Consider the following 17,088-nt stretch of genomic DNA (forward strand, 5'->3'; position numbering starts at 1 on the left):
TTTACTTTATTCGTGAACATGTTGCTCAAAAATATATCATCATCTGATACATACCTACTGACCAAAAGATTTATGTCAAATCGTTTTGCTCTCTTACGTAACAAATTCAAGGTTTGTGTCAACTCCATTTCGTTTGCATAAGGATGTTAACAAAAATAAATAAAATATGCAAGTGAATATTTTTGGTTTCATATTCTTAAAGCTTTTTCATATTCTTATACTTCTCATTATCCCATTTCAGTGTAATGTAAATAAATGTCTGGTCTATCCTATCAAGAGTAATATAGAACTTGAAATGAGAAAATGATCTCATTTCTTAACTCCCAAAATCATATCAAGATTCAAGACTCCAATCCATATGTTTTAATTATTACAAGTGAAAACCTTATACATGATAATAATTGAATAGAAATGGTAAATTGATTCTGCAAAGTTTTGATTATTTCCTTTCTTCACCCTTTTTGTTTTTCTACATAAAGGCACTAGCTCCGGCCACAATTTCCAAAATCTCTCCGGTAATCTTAGCTTGCCTCTGTCTGTTATACACCCTAGACAGCGTCTTCTTCAGCTCAACCGCATTATCAGTAGCACTGCTCATGGCACTCATCCTAGCAGCCAATTCACTCGCAAGTGATTCCTGTAAAGCCCTCAAGATTTGACTGTTCAAATACAACGGCAATAAGGCGTCAAGAATCTGAACTGGGTCCTGTTCGAATTGCAGAATCGGCGAGAAATCAGACGTTGCCGTCCTCGTCACCTCTCTTTCAACAGTCAGTTTTCCTCCTCTGGTTGTCAGCCTAAAGAACTCATCTTCAGCTGCATCCACGCAGGTGCCATTTATGTCACAGATTTCTCCCTTTGGAGATAAAGGGAGTAAAGTATGGATAACCGGCTCGGATTTAACCAAAGACACAAACTTTGTATAGAGAAGTTCAACTTTGTCGACTTCTTCACTGATGAAAAGAGAAAACACATCGTCGGAGATTGTCTGAGCTTCTTTCGCCGTTGGAAGGTTAGATCCTTCTATAAATCTGTCAACCGGAATGTAAGGTCTACGTTTGAAATAAGAATTACCTTTTTTTCCAATACTGATGACAGTATAATCAAGACCCAGATTCTTCAATTCCTTGATCCTTGCTTCAGCTTTCTTAATGATGTAATTGTTGTATCCACCGCAGAGACCACGGTCGCCGGTGACAACAACCAAACCAACTTTCTTAACCGGTCTGACCTTAGTAAGAGGAACATCTATATCATCTGTTGAAAGCTGTTCATTAATGTTGTACAGAACTTCCACTAAGGTTTCAGAGAATGGTCGACCATTCACAACGGCTTCTTGAGCTCTCCTGACTTTAGCAGCGGCGACGAGTTTCATAGCTTCAGTGATCTTCTGGGTGTTCTTGACAGAGTCAATTCGGTCACGAAGCTCACGAAGACCACAATGGATTGGGGAAACAGAGGAAGATCTTGATGGGTTTGAAGATGGAGTTGTTGGGAGTTGAAGAGGGTTGAGAACAGAGCGGAATGAAAGAGATGAAGTGTCGGAGATTGATGATGGTTTGGAAGAAACCCACATTGTTAGGTTTGAGCAAGACATGATCTTTTTTGAATTTTTTTTCTTGTGATCTTTGGCTATGGAAGAAGAAGGAAAGGAGGAAAGAGAATGTTGTTGTTTTTGTGATATTTTGTGGGAATTTTCAGTCTTATCTGTACAGAGATGGTTTGATGTTCCATTGGCATAGAACAAAGGAGATGAATGAGAGGTGAAGAAGCGTTTAGGATGAGGTATTTAGATAAGGATTTTGAATTTTTAGAGATTGCGTTTTCACATATATTTTGTGTAAGGAAATTATATCAAATGTACCCTTGAATTTACAGTAGATCTTCAAATTGTTCTTAAACTTGCAATCATTTTATTTGAAAGTGGTTTTTCTCAAACTTGGGGTTTGTTGAACTGGGTTATTTGAATAATCAGGATAAAATAAATAATCATTAATAAAAAAAAATTAATATAAGGTATTGGGATATATAAAATAATAATAATAATAATAATAAAATATAAGGTGTTTTAATATTTTAATTAATAAATTAAATAATTTAATATGAGAATTAAATAATGTTACACTGATTTGAGTTATTTAAATAACCCACATTGTTATTAGAAAGATATTTGTGTCCAATGACTACTAATAAACACATAGTTATATAATATGATAAATATTTTAATTTTAATATTTTATAAAAATTTTAATTTTTTTAATTTTATCATTTTTAAAATATACTAATAAAATCTATAAAATAAATAGAGTGAAGATTGTAAGTCCACTAAAATCATCCATCCACATGCATAGTAAAACTTATAGAGTTTGAAACATTATTGTCAAAATTTAATTAAAATAATTTTCCCATCAAATTTATAATTTACTTAAAATCATAATAATTATATTAAATATTATATATTATTATTATTATTTATATATATAATTAAATATTTTTATAAATTGACCATTTTAAAATATATATATATATATAATTAAATTAAAATTAATTAAAAAATAATAATTAGTAAATGAAAATATAAAATATATATATATATATATATTTATAAAATTAATTATATTAATTCATTTATTATAATAAATAATATTTTTTTTATTTATAAATATAAATTCTTTTTTTCTTTTATGTAAAATCTTATAAAATTATAAAATAAAAAATATTTATAAACTCAAAAATCTTATTATTAATAATTTAAAATCGTAAAATCCCAACAAAATTAGGGTATCTCAATGGTAAAAGTCATCTGAAATCGGATTGTCATTTTAATTCTCTTATATTTAAAAAAAATAATAATTTAAAATCGTAAAAATTTAACTAATTTAAAAATTATCTAAAATCAATTAGTATTTTTTTTAAATAGTAAAATTTTAAAAATTAAATAACCCACATTTTAGTTCTCCTATATTAAAAAAAATATATATATATATATAATAATTTTAAATCGTAAAATTTTAACTAATTTAAAAATTATCTAAAATCAATTAGTATTTTCTAAAAATGTAAAATTTTAAAAATTAACTAAAAGTTTGAAGACACTTCATTTAAAACCTTATATCTAAATATTAAGCTACATCCATATCCACAAAATAATGCAATCCTCAATAAAGCCATTTAAGGTCATGATCCTAGATTTCATAATCAAAATATTTTCAAAAGAAAATAAAAAAAATAATGTTCAAGAGATATTTGTCTCTCATTTGTTATCAATCCATCAATTAAAATAAGTTAAAAGACAATAATAGTCAACAATTTTACATATAAAATGCTAAGAAGTAAGAACTATGCATACGAGAGAAACTTCACAACACATTACATAGCCTCGACACCATTAATGAACATGAACTCGAACAAACCAAAACCGATGGCCAGCTTTCAGGAATCCACATTGAACTGCCATGAACATTTTCTATGTTTACAACTTACAAGATTGAACCATGTTGCTGCCCTGGCAGCTTTGGTCCACCACTTCTCATCATTGTGCAGAATTCTTCATAGTTGATCCTCCCATCCTGAAACAAGATCAACACCTCAAGACAACAATAAAGAAGACTACCCATTTGATCAAGATCCTGACTCTATATTATAAGTGTTTTCAAATAAATTTATTGACAGTTTTTCATCTAGATCTGAATCTTCCACCCGGGCCATTAGATAAATAAGTTGGATATGGAAATTAATAGCATTCTCACATTATCAGCGTCGACCTCCGATATTATGTCTTTTATGGACACATCATCACCAACTCCATGCTCCTTCATCGCATGTTCCAATTCATCTCTTGTTATGAAACTATTGAACAAAGATAGAGTTCATATAAATAATGAGATTCCACAAACCCTAAACTTTTAAGAGCATACAAAGACAAATGAGTATTTTACGCACCCGCTATGGTCTTTGTCGAAATACTGGAAAGCTTGGAAAAGATGTTCGTCTCTTTCCAATCTATGTCTATGCATTGTAGCAGTAATAAATTCAATATAGTCTATAGATCCACTTCCATCCACGTCAGCCTGAATCAAATAAGAGCGTAGAATGAGATTTATTTCGATTTCATTATTGAAAATAAATTTAAGAACATACAGCTTCCATCAGTTGCTTGACTTCAGTTTCGGAAAGCTTTGAACCGAGACGAGCTAGCCCGGTTTTCAACTCTTCATAGGTGATTGTTCCGCTATTGTCAGTGTCTATGTTAGCAAACATGGCTTTAAGACCTGTGATCTCTTCTTCTGACATGTTTTCAGCAATGACCTGAGAATGGACAAAGATTGAATGAAACCAATTCAAGCAAATTGATATCAGAAAATGGTTTTCGATAAATTTACCTTCAATGCGAGTTTCTTGAGCTTGTTCATTGCCCTGAACTGCTTCATTCTAGTGAGCACAGCACTGTCTATTGGCTTGTTTGACGCCTCTCCATCTTCTCGGATCCATGGGTGCTCTGAAATGATTACAATGGAAAATTTATAGCAATGTGAGAAAGGTGTCAATTGCAAAACTGAGATACCCTAGGATAAGAATAGTCACAAAATTGAGTGAAAACCCACAAACTACAACATCTATGAATAGCAAAAACTTTTCAGTCATATCCATTTGATTTATCTAATCCATTCCATGAAATCTAAGCAAAACAAGATGATAATTCTATATTGAATTTTGAAATAAACAATGTTTGCAGATCAATTATTCATTTTGTATCTTTAGTTAAAGTTCAAAATTCACAACATTTGGAAACACTTACTGTTTTTGTCTCTATATATGAGAATACTTTGGCAAGTAACTACAGTCAGATACAAGTTCAAAAGTTTATTCTTGTTTCTATATCTGAACAAGTATTTCACTAATCACATATCTTCGAAAAAAGTTAAAAAAACGCCTACTTTATGGCAAAATTGACACGGGTAGTTTCTCTATTTGACGGGTTTTAATCTTGACATAAGAAAAGGACAAACATTTACAAATGTTTTCAGATTATCAAGAATTACCAAGAACTTGTTGAGAAGTAATCCTCTTCTTGGGGTCTTTTGTCAGCATTTTCCTGACAAGATCTTTCGCACTTTCCGATATAGAAGGCCACGGATCACTATCAAAGTCAATACTTCCTTCCAATATAGCATCAAATATTCCCCTCTCCGTTTCTGCAACAAAAAGAATATCAAAAGACTAGAGATTATCAAAGCCACTTCATTTTAAACTCACCAGCCCAAAAAGGAGGCACGCCGCTAAGTAAAATGTAAAGTATGATTCCAGCGCTCCATATATCTATTTCCTTTCCATATCTACGACGTAAAACTTCAGGAGCGACATAATAAGCGCTCCCCACTATATTATTATACACCTTTCCTGTCAAGTTAAACACAATAAGTTAGCCAATTAATTATTAAAAGACTGCAAAGAGTATATTTGCTATACCTTCTTCAATGTAGACTGATAATCCAAAGTCAGTAGCTTTAAGAGTGGCAGCTTCATCTTTTGTTGATAGCAAGAAATTCTCGGGTTTCAGATCCCTATGCAAAACTCCCATGAAATGACAATGGTTAACCACATTAACAATAGACCTGCAAATTGCAGCTGCAGCACTTTCAGAGTATTGACCTTTTGCTATGATTCTATCGAATAATTCACCACCAGCACAAAGCTCCATCACAACATGAACAGATTGTCTATCTTCATAAGCACCTTTAAATTCAACAATATTAGGTTGCCCACTCAAATGCTGCATTATATTAATCTCTCTTCTAACATCATCCTTATCCTGCTTAGTTTTCAGCTTTCTTTTCAGTATAGATTTGCAAGCATAGCTTTGGCCAGTTGAAATCTGAGTACATAAATAAGTTACCCCAAATTGACCTCTACCCAGTTCTTTTCCAAGACGGTAGTGTACCTTAATATCCTCTAAAGGCTTATCTAGGACAGTATCTGGATCCTTCCGTTGGACTACTGCCCTAGGAATCGCATGCGCCGTCTTATCCTGATGAGTGATTGGCGGTGGCGGCTGTTGTTGAGGCGGCTGCGGCTGCGGCTGCGGCGGCTGGTGGTGGTATCCTTGAGGTTGATTATTATGGGTAGATGGCTTTTCATAACTCTGATTTATCGGTTGATAGGTTTGCTCGTTCCGGACAGCTCTGTCTGATCTACCTCCGTTTACACCTGTTGGTGGAGATGGTTTCTTGCTCAAACATCCTCCCATGTCCGCAAATCAATCTTCCGGAAGAAACCCAGATCAGGAAAGGTGGAACAATACCCGAAATGAGAAGAAACGAGATTTATGGGTTGTTTCTGCGCAATTGCAAAGTCGGGGAACTGGGTGTGAAAGAGGATTGAACCCTGAATCTGATTAAGGATTTGTGAACTAGGTATAATAGAAAGATATAAAAGGATTGAAGCCAAAAGAAAAGGTTATGTGGGGAGGAGTAAATGCTTTATGTGTTGACTTCTGGGGCCTATTCTTAACAGGCTGTGCTAGGTGGCAAGAAAGTAGAAAGATTAGTCAATTATTAAGACCTTCCATTTCCATAAACTTAACACAAAAGAAGAGATCAAAGGAAATCATGAATATGAAATCAAGTGCTAATAACATATCAATCAAATACAGATGAAAAAGAAAAGGGAAAGTTCCTTATCAATGGAAACCTTTATATTAAAAATTATTTGGAAAATATTGGTGATAGATTTTCTAATATATCCTTCATAATCCTAAGCACTTCAAGTTTAAATCCATAATAAAATTGAGAATATAAAATATTATTTATAATATATTATATGATTCACTTAATGAATTACTTAATTTCCTAAGGGATTTCAAGAATGCAAAGGAAGTTGGACTGACTTCTTCATGGAAGAAATCTATTCATTTAATGATAACTAAAATCTTCTTTTGGTTAAGAAAAATAAATGGCTAACAAAATGAAATTTGATGAGTACACGGTTGAAAATCTAATTTTGCCATTAGAAATAGTATCAAGAAATCTTGACTTAATCTTTATTAGCAAAAAAATAAATAATAATTAATCGTATTAACCAATAAGGTGATATTACGCACATATGATTTGCATCACACTTGAAGTTTGTTTATATTTGTGAATTCTCATGTTGAATAGTGTATGTGATAGAGCTTGAATCTCTTGACTACAACCGTCGATCTCGAGTCAAGCGCGACGTGATCTCTTAAATTTTGAATTCAAGTATTATATTTCGTTTCCATTGAAAATTTTGACAAAGTTAGATATTCAATCATTTCAGTTGTATTCATTCAGAGAGAAAAAATTAGATATCAGACATCTTAATATTCTTCTTTTGAATCGTCCTCATTTTAGATATGGGATAAAGCGACACTAAAAGAAGTCGATATCTTGAGAGTTGTGAGACTTCTCTCGCTTGTTATTGAACTTTCATCGATAGTCGAAATGAATGAGAATGAATAGTTGTCGACCATAAATGAAGCGTCGAAGGGTTAAAATTGAACACTCTTGTGGCATTATTTATTCGACGCTAGAGGAGTTGTCAATGAAAATAAAACCATTTGATAGTGACACATTTCGATTGGATTAAACGAATCGTTTGAGATGAAATGATTAATAAATTAAGAAAAAGTATGAATTAAACTTAAATAATCTCGACTAAATTCTCAACAAAACCTAGTGATATAAAAAAGAATAAGTTAATCAATTGAGAGTTTGTTTTAATTCTATGACGTTTTCTAATTTTCTAATTATAAATGGGAAGTTAACTTGAAATGTAAGATTTTATTTTAAGGAAATATATATTTATTTTAAAATAGTATAAAATGTATAGTCGTTTAAGCACCCAACGACAAAAACATTATAACGGTGGAGAAAAATCAAACAAATAAATAAAAATTAATGTGTGAATATCATTTAGAAAGCAAATGAGATCCCCTACCATCGAATAGATCAAACTTCGTATAAGTCAAGATGATACATTGGAAAGAATTTGTAATGGGTGATGGGTGAATGAGATTGTTAAGGTAGTAAGAATTTTCTCTAACAAATTATTCACCATAAAATAATAAGAATATAGTTTTATTGTCTCATACCTACAAGTCTAGCCGCCTCAATTTACCTTTCGACTAATGGTTCCCGATATAACTCAATGGATACCGGTAATATTCCAAAGAATCTTTGGAATATCAACGATACTCTTACAAAGAAAAAAATGAAAGGTTATTTTCACTGCCTTGAATCACAAACGATATTGACTAAGCAAGATAATTTTCTCTTTTTTTAATAAAGGAGAGTTAGCATAACACTCTCACAGTCATAGTCATGATCCCGCTTAAACTCAAAGTGCATATATCATTAATTAGAATATCACCATATGTAGCGCTCTCCACCCGAAAAATTAGATCTTAGTGGGAACTCTAGACTCCCATAATTTCTCCGAACAACTTTATCAATTAAAAAATAAAAGTGTTTCATATAAATGGCAACGTGTATTCTACCCGCCAAGTAGTAAAGTATTTGTCGTCAAACTTGATTTTCATTTTACTATCCAACCTCAATGAATATCTTTATTTTTATCATCAACCCCGATTTGTCGTGTATCCGACCTCGACGGTACCTCATTAACCGATTAAAATGTAAATTTATATATTTTATTATTTTTTAAATATTAAAACATATTATATTTTATTTAAAATATTTAAATTAAATTAATATAAATTATTGTAAATTGAAGTTGAAGAAGAAAGTGATTATTAGAAAAATTAATTAATAAATATGCATAAGATTATAAAGGTTTAAGAAAAGTAAATATAAAATAATATATATATTTTTTAAAATTTGCAATATCATTTTTTTTTAAATTGAAAGTAGGTATTATTTAATTACCTACATATTAAAGTGGAAGTAAATTATAGTAAAAGTTGAATAAGAAAGTGGAGAAGAAATAATATTTTATTATTAAAAATAGAAGATAAAGTGATAAGAGAAATAACTTTTATTATTAAAAAAAAGGATCAGTTGGTGTGAAAGTAGAATACTAATAAAATAAATTATGGATCCTTATTGTGGATTGTGATGACATTTATTATATAACTTTTTGAAAGATTACATAAATCTAAAAATATAACTTATATTTGAAATATTAATATAGTATTCTCTCATTTCTAGTTTGAATTTTACCCTCTTTATTCTAATCTTGATCCCAAATCTGACTAGATACATTTTTCTTATGTTCAACTCTAAACCCAATTTAAAATATCCGAATTCGACGGTTACTACGTGTATCGAATATAAGATATACTAATATTTATCTCACATCAAACTTATTAATATCTTTTTTGATAGAGACACACCCTTGATAACTATTTTACAGAAAAAAAACTATATATTATTATTATTATTTTATATAAATATATAAGGAATTTAAGGAATTTAAAATAAATTCATTTATTTAAATATTTTTTAATTTATACATATAATTTTCTTCATTTTTATAAAATAATATAAAATCAAAATAATTCATAAACTCGTAAAAATTTAAAATTATAAATTCAAATTAATTAATTTAAAATTTGGTCTAAATATAACTTGTTCACTTTCTTTAAAATTTTAAAATTCACATAAATTAAATTTATTTATCATCACAAATATTTTTTATATACTTAAAACAATGTTTTATTATGTACAAAATGATTTGGCCAACTCCTAGTGGACCAAAGCCTTATATTAGTTATGTGTATGTCTAAATGTCTCAATTTCATGACATATAAATAATGACATTAATAAATAAGAAGAAACCAACACCAAATAAGTAAGTTACACTCTTTTTTTTAGTAGCAAGTTAACATAACCCTATATTCATGAATCTTCAACTTAAGGCTTTGTTTTCATTGTATATAATAATAGTAATTTATAAAATTAAATACATCTTTGTAATATATATATCCAACCCAATCAAGGAATATCTTTTGTAAATGATTAATGTAATTAGTAATTGTTTGATCAGTTTGAGAGTACTGATTTGAACTTCCTCCAACTTCCAACCTTCTTGATAATAACCATTAGTATCTTCTTCATCCTCTTCCCAATCCACATGATCTTCACCTTCACCAATCCTCTTGAAGAAGAAGAAGAAGTTCTTGGTTTGGTATGATTATCTGCTTTATCCAGCACTTTGTAAATCAAGAATTGAGCAATCCTATGTTTTACTTCTTCTGGGTCTTCCTTTTCAATCTTTGAATATGCATTTACATTCTTCCCCATGATTCCCCTGCTTAATAAACCCATGTATTTAGATTATGAAATGTGTGATATGTATAGAATTAGAAGGGGAGCTATATATATAATTGAAGGCAGCCGGCATTATTCAATTTAGTGGTTATAAAGAAATTAACTTAATTTGATTTGCTGTATATTTATCACAAGTGTCATAATTTGCCTCTCTGGAGCCGGCCAGGGTTTAGCATAGGAGTATAAACAAGAATGAGTATATCCATCCTTTCAAATTAATATTATTTTAATTTATTGAGTTGGCATGAATATTATATGTTTTAGAAAATATATACTTTATTCTTAATTTATTTTTGTCAAATTACTTCAATTTACAAATTAAAATCAATCAATAAGATATTGTTGCACCTACAATGGCAATTTGTTAAATTCAAAGCAATGCCAAAAAGATAATCAAAGTTCACAATTATATTGGTCATCATTCATAACGTTTGAATAGATTCTTTCAAGGAACTAACTTCAAAAAATAAACAAGAAATAGTTAGGAAATGACAAATATAAAGAGTATTGAAGTAACAAAAAAAAAAAATAACTAATTTAACTCAATAGTCTCTCAAAATTTGGCCGAAAATAAATACATTTATTTTTTTAGGTATTTTTAAATATCGGAGTAAATGATCTATTTCTTAAAACACAGAGTATTCAAATATTTTAATTCATAAAATTATTTTATAATTGACTAATAGATTTATAACATAGTTATATTTATTTGTTATATTTTTGTTAAAAATATCAATAGAAAAAAAGTGATAATTTATATTTTTGTATCTTGAACTAAAATTTATCTCTTTTTATTTTATCTTAATTAATTTCCCTGTTATTGCAATTTTCGATTTGAAATACCTTGTTTGTGGAGGTCCTTCTCAGTTTGAAAGGTAGTTGATCAGGATAAAACACAACACAACTGATATTTGTGTTCACGTCAACTATGTCTTAAATACTAATAAACACAATTAAATATATAATATTATTAATATATTTATTTTTTATATTTTATAAAATTTAAGTTATTTATTATAATAATATAAATTTTAAATATATTAAAACATATAGAATTTTATAATAAAAATATTATTATTATATTTTTTTTTATAAAGAATGTGATAAAACCAAATAAGAATATTAGTAAAATGAATCACGAAATTAGAACCATGTGATGTGACGATGAGTAAATGGGTAAACTCAATTCATATTATCAAACTCATATTAAACTCAAATTAAATTTAGTCAATTTATTATCCAACCCATATCTATATATATATATAATGATGCTTAATTTTTAAAGTGTCCGGATTGCCGGGTCGAGAGCTGTGGTTAATTTGGATATATGTGGGAGTAAATGAATACTTGAGTCGGATTGTGGGTTGACCCGCCCATAAAAATTTTACCGTAATATTTTTTTCACGGTTTTTTATATTATTACTCGTGCAATCCAACCCATATCTATATATATATATAATGATGTTTAATTTTTAAAGTGCTCGGATTGTCGGGTCGAGAGCTGTGGTTAATTTGGATATATGTGAGAGTAAATGGATACTTGGGTCGGATTGTGGGTTGACCCGCCCATAAAAATTTTACCGTAATATTTTTTTCACGGTTTTTTATATTAAATTTAGTCAATTTATTATCCAACCCATATTAATAAATAATATGGGTTGGTAACCCAAACTAAATTTTAGTTTGTAACATATTTATTACGTTTTTTACTCGTTTAATATTAACACATTTTGATCCGTTTAATAATTATTTAATTCATTTTACCTAATTTAATATGTTTTTGACTTATTCGACATGTTTTTATCTCGTTATATTTAATTTATTTGATATGTTTCGACTCGGCTTAATATATTTTTTATTTTAACAAGTGTATAACTCGTTTTAATTCATTTCACACATTTACATGTTTTTGAATGTTTAACACGTTCTTGACATATCTAACACGTTTTGGCACGTTTAATACGTTTTGACACGTTTAACACACTTGTGACACATTTAACATTTTCGGTTCGTTTAATTTATTTTTTGTTCCGTCTAATATGTCTTTGACATTATTATACATTTTTTTATCAGTTTAATATAATTTTTATTTGTTTAAAATTATTCTGATAATTTAATTACTAAATTAGTTGAAGAAATAATAGGTAAAATTAATATAAATTATTTAAATAATATTTCATAATTCATACTAATAAAGTCTTAAATATAATAGTAAACTCTAATTCATTAAAAAGTTTTAGAATATTAATTCTGAATAGGACCGTGAAAAAAATTGAAAAACCGATAATCAAATCGAACCAATAGCTTATTGGTTAACCGGTTCTAACGGTTCCAGTTAACCGGTTTTTTACCAGTTAAACGGTTCGATTTTCGGTTGAACTATTTTTCTAGCAGTTTAACCGATAAACTATTAATAATTTATATATATATATATATTTATTAGTTATTTTATAAATATTAGATATATTATAAATAATATTTAATAATATATATTAATTATTTTAAAATTTTAAAGTATAATTTATATAAGATTGTTTTAAAATAAAACTAATTTATATGTCTACTCATTTTAAAGAATTTTGAAATATAATATATTGTTACAATATTATAATATATTTTTAAATATATGTTTGAACTTTGAACCCTAGTTCTGGACTATAATATATATTGTCGTTTTAAAAGAGAAATATGAGGAAATGACCCTCAAGCACCTAATTACAGATGGTGCGAGCCCATAATTTTAATAGCGCTGGTAACCATTTTTTTTTCTGACGAAAATATCCCTATTGCGTCACGCATTCTCAGGTTTCGTGACGCAATTTTTTATTTTTTTATTTTTTTATTTTTCAAAAAATTTTAATTATGAAATTTTTTGGACGAAAATGCCCCAGTTGCGTCACGCAACCCCCGTTGCGTTACGCAATCGCGTCACGCAACCCCCGTTGCGTCACGCAATCGCGTCACGCAACCCCCGTTGCGTCACGCAATCGCGTCACGCAACTCCAGTTGCGTCACGCAACCCCAGGTGTGTCACGCAACCCCAGGTGCGTCACGCAACCGCGATACGAAAAAAAAAATTTGAAAACAAAAATATATAAAAAAAATCGGTTACGTCACGCAACCGGAGTTGCGTTACGCAACCGGAGTTGCGTTACGCAAGGGTATAATTATCATTAAAAAAAAAAGGTCACCATGGACCCGCACCATCTATAATTAGGCCCCACTTGAGGGTCATTTCTTCAAATTTCCCTTTTAAAAATGGGGTTCGATGAAACTTATTAAACATTTTAATGTTAATATAAATATATATACCCATATGACATTTATAATTACATTAGAACAAAAGAAAAATGAACTAAAATTTATTAATAAAAATAATATTATACATATATATATATATATATATATATATATATATATATATATATATATATATATATATAAAGGATATTATATTTTTCTATCATAAATATCAATCTTAACAAATAGTAGAAAAACCAGTACTACTGATTTAAAAAACAACATTAGACTTATAAGGTTTCTTCTACTTCTTTACAGTTTTAACTGCGGTCAGAATGGACGATTGTTTCAAATATTGAGCTCCATATGCTGCTGTTGAACCAGCAGTTGTTGCAGCCACCAGCCAGCTACAAATTTCGCCATAAAATACACATTCAATAAACAATCTATCTATCGATGCCATTTTTCGATTAAATTACCTCAAATATGTAACGTATGTTTGAGTTTCAACAGTTCCATATTCGGGTTGCAGCAAAGCCATACCAACCAATGCTAACTGAAACACTGTATTAACCTATACAATTTAAAGTATCATCAGCTTTTGAGAAAGGAAAAAGAACTTTATATAGAACAATCTAAACTAACATGGGTGTTGTTACCTTGCTAATAAAGAGAGGTTCAACTTTCAAACGATGAGTTCCATCAATATCGAAGAATTCAAGCCAACTTTTCCACTGAATTTTTAAAATGGAGTCAACTTCACAAAATCTTGATTACACAAAACAAGTAAACAAAATCGAAGGTAAGAAAATTCACCTTCCAGCCTAAGCTACTTGCTCTTTGGTATATTGCCCCTCCAACAAGGCCAAAATCACGCATAATTACAATTCCAACGAGCCCAGCTTCATATAAAGAGCTTTAATTAGAAAATACACCAAAAAATTATCAATATCTTTGTGTATATATTTTTTTTATTTCTGACATAATAATGACCATGTTTGGTTGTTGATATCAATTTCATCGGGGTAAACTCAATACTTACGATGCAAGAGACCCTTGTCTACCATTGCTAGTGCAACACATCCTATCAAAACCTGCAGCCATAAATGGCAGAAACCTGATCAATTGAACACTCTTAAGGCACAATTAATTCTTTCATCAAATTCAAATCATCGATTAAAATACTAAGGATGATTTGCTCATTTAACCCAAATTACCACTTTCTCATTAAATAAAATATTATGAAGTAATCTGATTGTTTCAATGTAACCATCAAACAAGCCTATTTGTATATAAAATTCAACATTTGCTATGATTGCCAAAAATCACAATGATCCACAACCAAATTTAGCAAAATCCCACTATAATCTAAATCATGGTGTGGAAGATAATTTTTATACCAAATGAAGCACCAAAACACACTGTTATTTGGATCACTTTACCCAACTTCTACAAATAATTACTTTACAATTCTCAATATATCAGTTTTCAAATAGGCTAAACATAAGAATAGCTTCATCATGTGAAAACATTCTTACACACATCCATGAAAAGTGAGAGTAATATGAATAGTCAGTCACCTTATCAGCCAATGGGTCAAGATATGAACCAACAACAGAGTTAATTCCCATCTTCCTTGCTAGATAACCATCTAACTACATGTCAAAAAGAAGTAAGTAAATGCAAAGTTAGATTTCATTATCATCTTTCACAACCTGCATAAGAATCATTCATACCCAATCTGTTGATCCAGATATAACCAAAGCCGAAAATGCTGGAAAGTACATATCATGTAAGATCATCCTGCACAAAGTGATTGTTTGCAAATCATTAAAAACCATAGGTACATATCATGTAAAATTCTTGTGAATATAAAATGAATACAAAATACCATCCTATAAACGGACCGGAAACCAATCTGCTCATTGAGACCAAATTAGGAAGATTGACAAAATTCTCCACTAAAACACGAGCACCAATTCCAACACCGCCATCCTTTAACTCTTCAGTAAAAGGCGCTTTCAGTAACCCATGATCAGCCGCAATGGATCCAAACCCTAATTTGATTGGAGTATTTCTCTTGTGAAGCAATCTTAAAGCTTCGATCTTTCGGTGCAAGTAGAGAGGTGTTGCGGATTGAGAGAGGTTCCAAGGAGGGGATGACAGAAATAGAGGGCCATGGAAGGGGATCATCCATTTGGAGAGAGGAGAAAGAAGACGAGAACGGATAGGGGAAGAGAGAAGAGGAGATATTGGCTGAAATGGAGTTGGGGAAAAGAGAGCAAGAGTGCGAAATTGTCTTGATGATTGATTTGAACTGCGGTTTATCAAGCTTCGGAGGCATCTGTAGACCGCCATTGACAAAGCATTGCTCGGAGTCTTTCAGTGTTTGAAATCCTTTTCAATATTTGAGAGACATTGGTTTTAGGGTTTCAAGAATGAAGATGAGAGAGACGGAACAGTTTCCCAAACTAACTTGTTTGGCGTTCACTTTCCCAAACTAACCTAGTTTGTTCATTTATTCCCAAACTAACCTAGTTTACTATTCAAACTCAGTTTTTTAATTTTTTTTTTTTAATTTTTTTTTACATTTCAAATTTATTATATATATATATATAGATATATATATTTAAATTATTATTTATATAAACTAAATTATTTATATTTTGATATATATTTTAAATTATTATTTTTATAAATTTGATTATTTATATTTTGATATATAATTTAAATTATTTTTTTATAAATTTAATTATTTATATTTTAATATATATATATATATATGAAAGTATGATTTTCATCCCCATAAATTTATTTATTTTACTATTCAAATTATTATTTATATTTATTGGGTTGTCTTTTATTAAAATAATTTTGACAACTTTTCGTTCAAATTATTATTTATATTTATTGGATTGTCTTTTATTAAAATAATTTTGACAACTTTTCATTCAAATTATTATTTATATTTGTTGGGTTGTCTTTTGTTAAAATAATTTTGACAACTTTTCATTCAAATTATTATTTATATTTGTTGGGTTGTCTTTTATTAAAATAATTTTGACTTTTCATTGTGATATAATTTCACAATAAAATTTTTATCAATTTTTAATGTGTTTTATTCCTAACTTAAGGGTTGTAAAAAAATATGTCTTAAGTTAATGAACATTAAATATTTATATTAAAATATAAATAATTAAGTTTATAAAAAAAATAATTAAAATTATATATCAAAATATAAATAATTAAATTTATAAAAATAATAATTTAAAATATATATCAAAATATAAATAATTTAGTTTATATAAATAATAATTTAAATATATATATCTATAATAAATTTGAAATGTAAAAAAAATAAAAAATAAAAAATAAAAAAATAAATGAGTTTGAATAGTAAACTAGGTTAGTTTGGGAATAAATGAACAAACTAGGTTAGTTTGGGAAAGTGAACGCCAAACAAGGTTAGTTTGGGAAACTGTTCAGAGAGACGACCGCTGAACAGGAAAATATTATTTTATTTTAATTTATTAAATAT

The 17,088-nt window shown here is 29.1% G+C and overlaps 3 protein-coding genes across 3 annotated transcripts; all 3 read right to left on the minus strand.

The window, feature by feature from the left end:
- Nucleotides 1–286: 286 nt before the first annotated feature.
- LOC124941372 (ATP synthase gamma chain, chloroplastic) lies at nt 287–1,690 on the minus strand. The gene has a single exon (XM_047481683.1). It carries the CDS (start codon nt 1,595–1,597, stop codon nt 470–472), a length of 1,128 nt encoding a protein of 375 aa, XP_047337639.1. The 5' UTR covers nt 1,598–1,690; the 3' UTR covers nt 287–469.
- A 1,533-nt stretch (nt 1,691–3,223) lies between these two features.
- Nucleotides 3,224–6,441, minus strand: LOC124941371 (calcium-dependent protein kinase 2-like). The gene is made up of 8 exons (XM_047481682.1): nt 5,470–6,441; nt 5,257–5,400; nt 5,043–5,195; nt 4,383–4,498; nt 4,141–4,308; nt 3,943–4,070; nt 3,750–3,849; nt 3,224–3,569 (listed from the first exon to the last, which is right to left on the minus strand). Exons 1-8 carry the CDS (start codon nt 6,245–6,247, stop codon nt 3,480–3,482), a joined length of 1,677 nt encoding a protein of 558 aa, XP_047337638.1. The 5' UTR covers nt 6,248–6,441; the 3' UTR covers nt 3,224–3,479.
- Nucleotides 6,442–13,751: 7,310 nt separating this feature from the next.
- LOC124941918 (cardiolipin synthase (CMP-forming), mitochondrial) lies at nt 13,752–15,975 on the minus strand. The gene is made up of 8 exons (XM_047482300.1): nt 15,442–15,975; nt 15,287–15,353; nt 15,131–15,205; nt 14,593–14,644; nt 14,367–14,452; nt 14,210–14,284; nt 14,030–14,124; nt 13,752–13,957 (listed from the first exon to the last, which is right to left on the minus strand). Exons 1-8 carry the CDS (start codon nt 15,906–15,908, stop codon nt 13,855–13,857), a joined length of 1,020 nt encoding a protein of 339 aa, XP_047338256.1. The 5' UTR covers nt 15,909–15,975; the 3' UTR covers nt 13,752–13,854.
- Nucleotides 15,976–17,088: the final 1,113 nt, after the last annotated feature.

The sequence above is a fragment of the Impatiens glandulifera genome, chromosome 6, assembly GCF_907164915.1.
Source record: "Impatiens glandulifera chromosome 6, dImpGla2.1, whole genome shotgun sequence".
Lineage (NCBI taxonomy): Eukaryota > Viridiplantae > Streptophyta > Magnoliopsida > Ericales > Balsaminaceae > Impatiens > Impatiens glandulifera.

Bases quoted from the DNA above. Each gene is read 5' to 3' on its own strand.
- LOC124941918 (XM_047482300.1), bottom strand. From the start codon at position 15,908: ATGGCGGTCTACAGATGCCTCCGAAGCTTGATAAACCGCAGTTCAAAT. The intron at 14,453-14,592 runs GTAAGTATTGAG...CTTTATATGAAG, and splicing joins AGACAAGGGTCTCTTGCATC to CTGGGCTCGTTGGAATTGTA. The intron at 14,285-14,366 runs GTGAATTTTCTT...TTAAAAATTCAG, and splicing joins CAAGTAGCTTAGGCTGGAAG to TGGAAAAGTTGGCTTGAATT.
- LOC124941372 (XM_047481683.1), bottom strand. From the start codon at position 1,597: ATGTCTTGCTCAAACCTAACAATGTGGGTTTCTTCCAAACCATCATCA.
- LOC124941371 (XM_047481682.1), bottom strand. From the start codon at position 6,247: ATGGGAGGATGTTTGAGCAAGAAACCATCTCCACCAACAGGTGTAAAC. The intron at 5,401-5,469 runs GTATAGCAAATA...TTAACTTGACAG, and splicing joins ATCAGTCTACATTGAAGAAG to GAAAGGTGTATAATAATATA. The intron at 3,570-3,749 runs GTGAGAATGCTA...ATCTTGTTTCAG, and splicing joins CGGAGGTCGACGCTGATAAT to GATGGGAGGATCAACTATGA.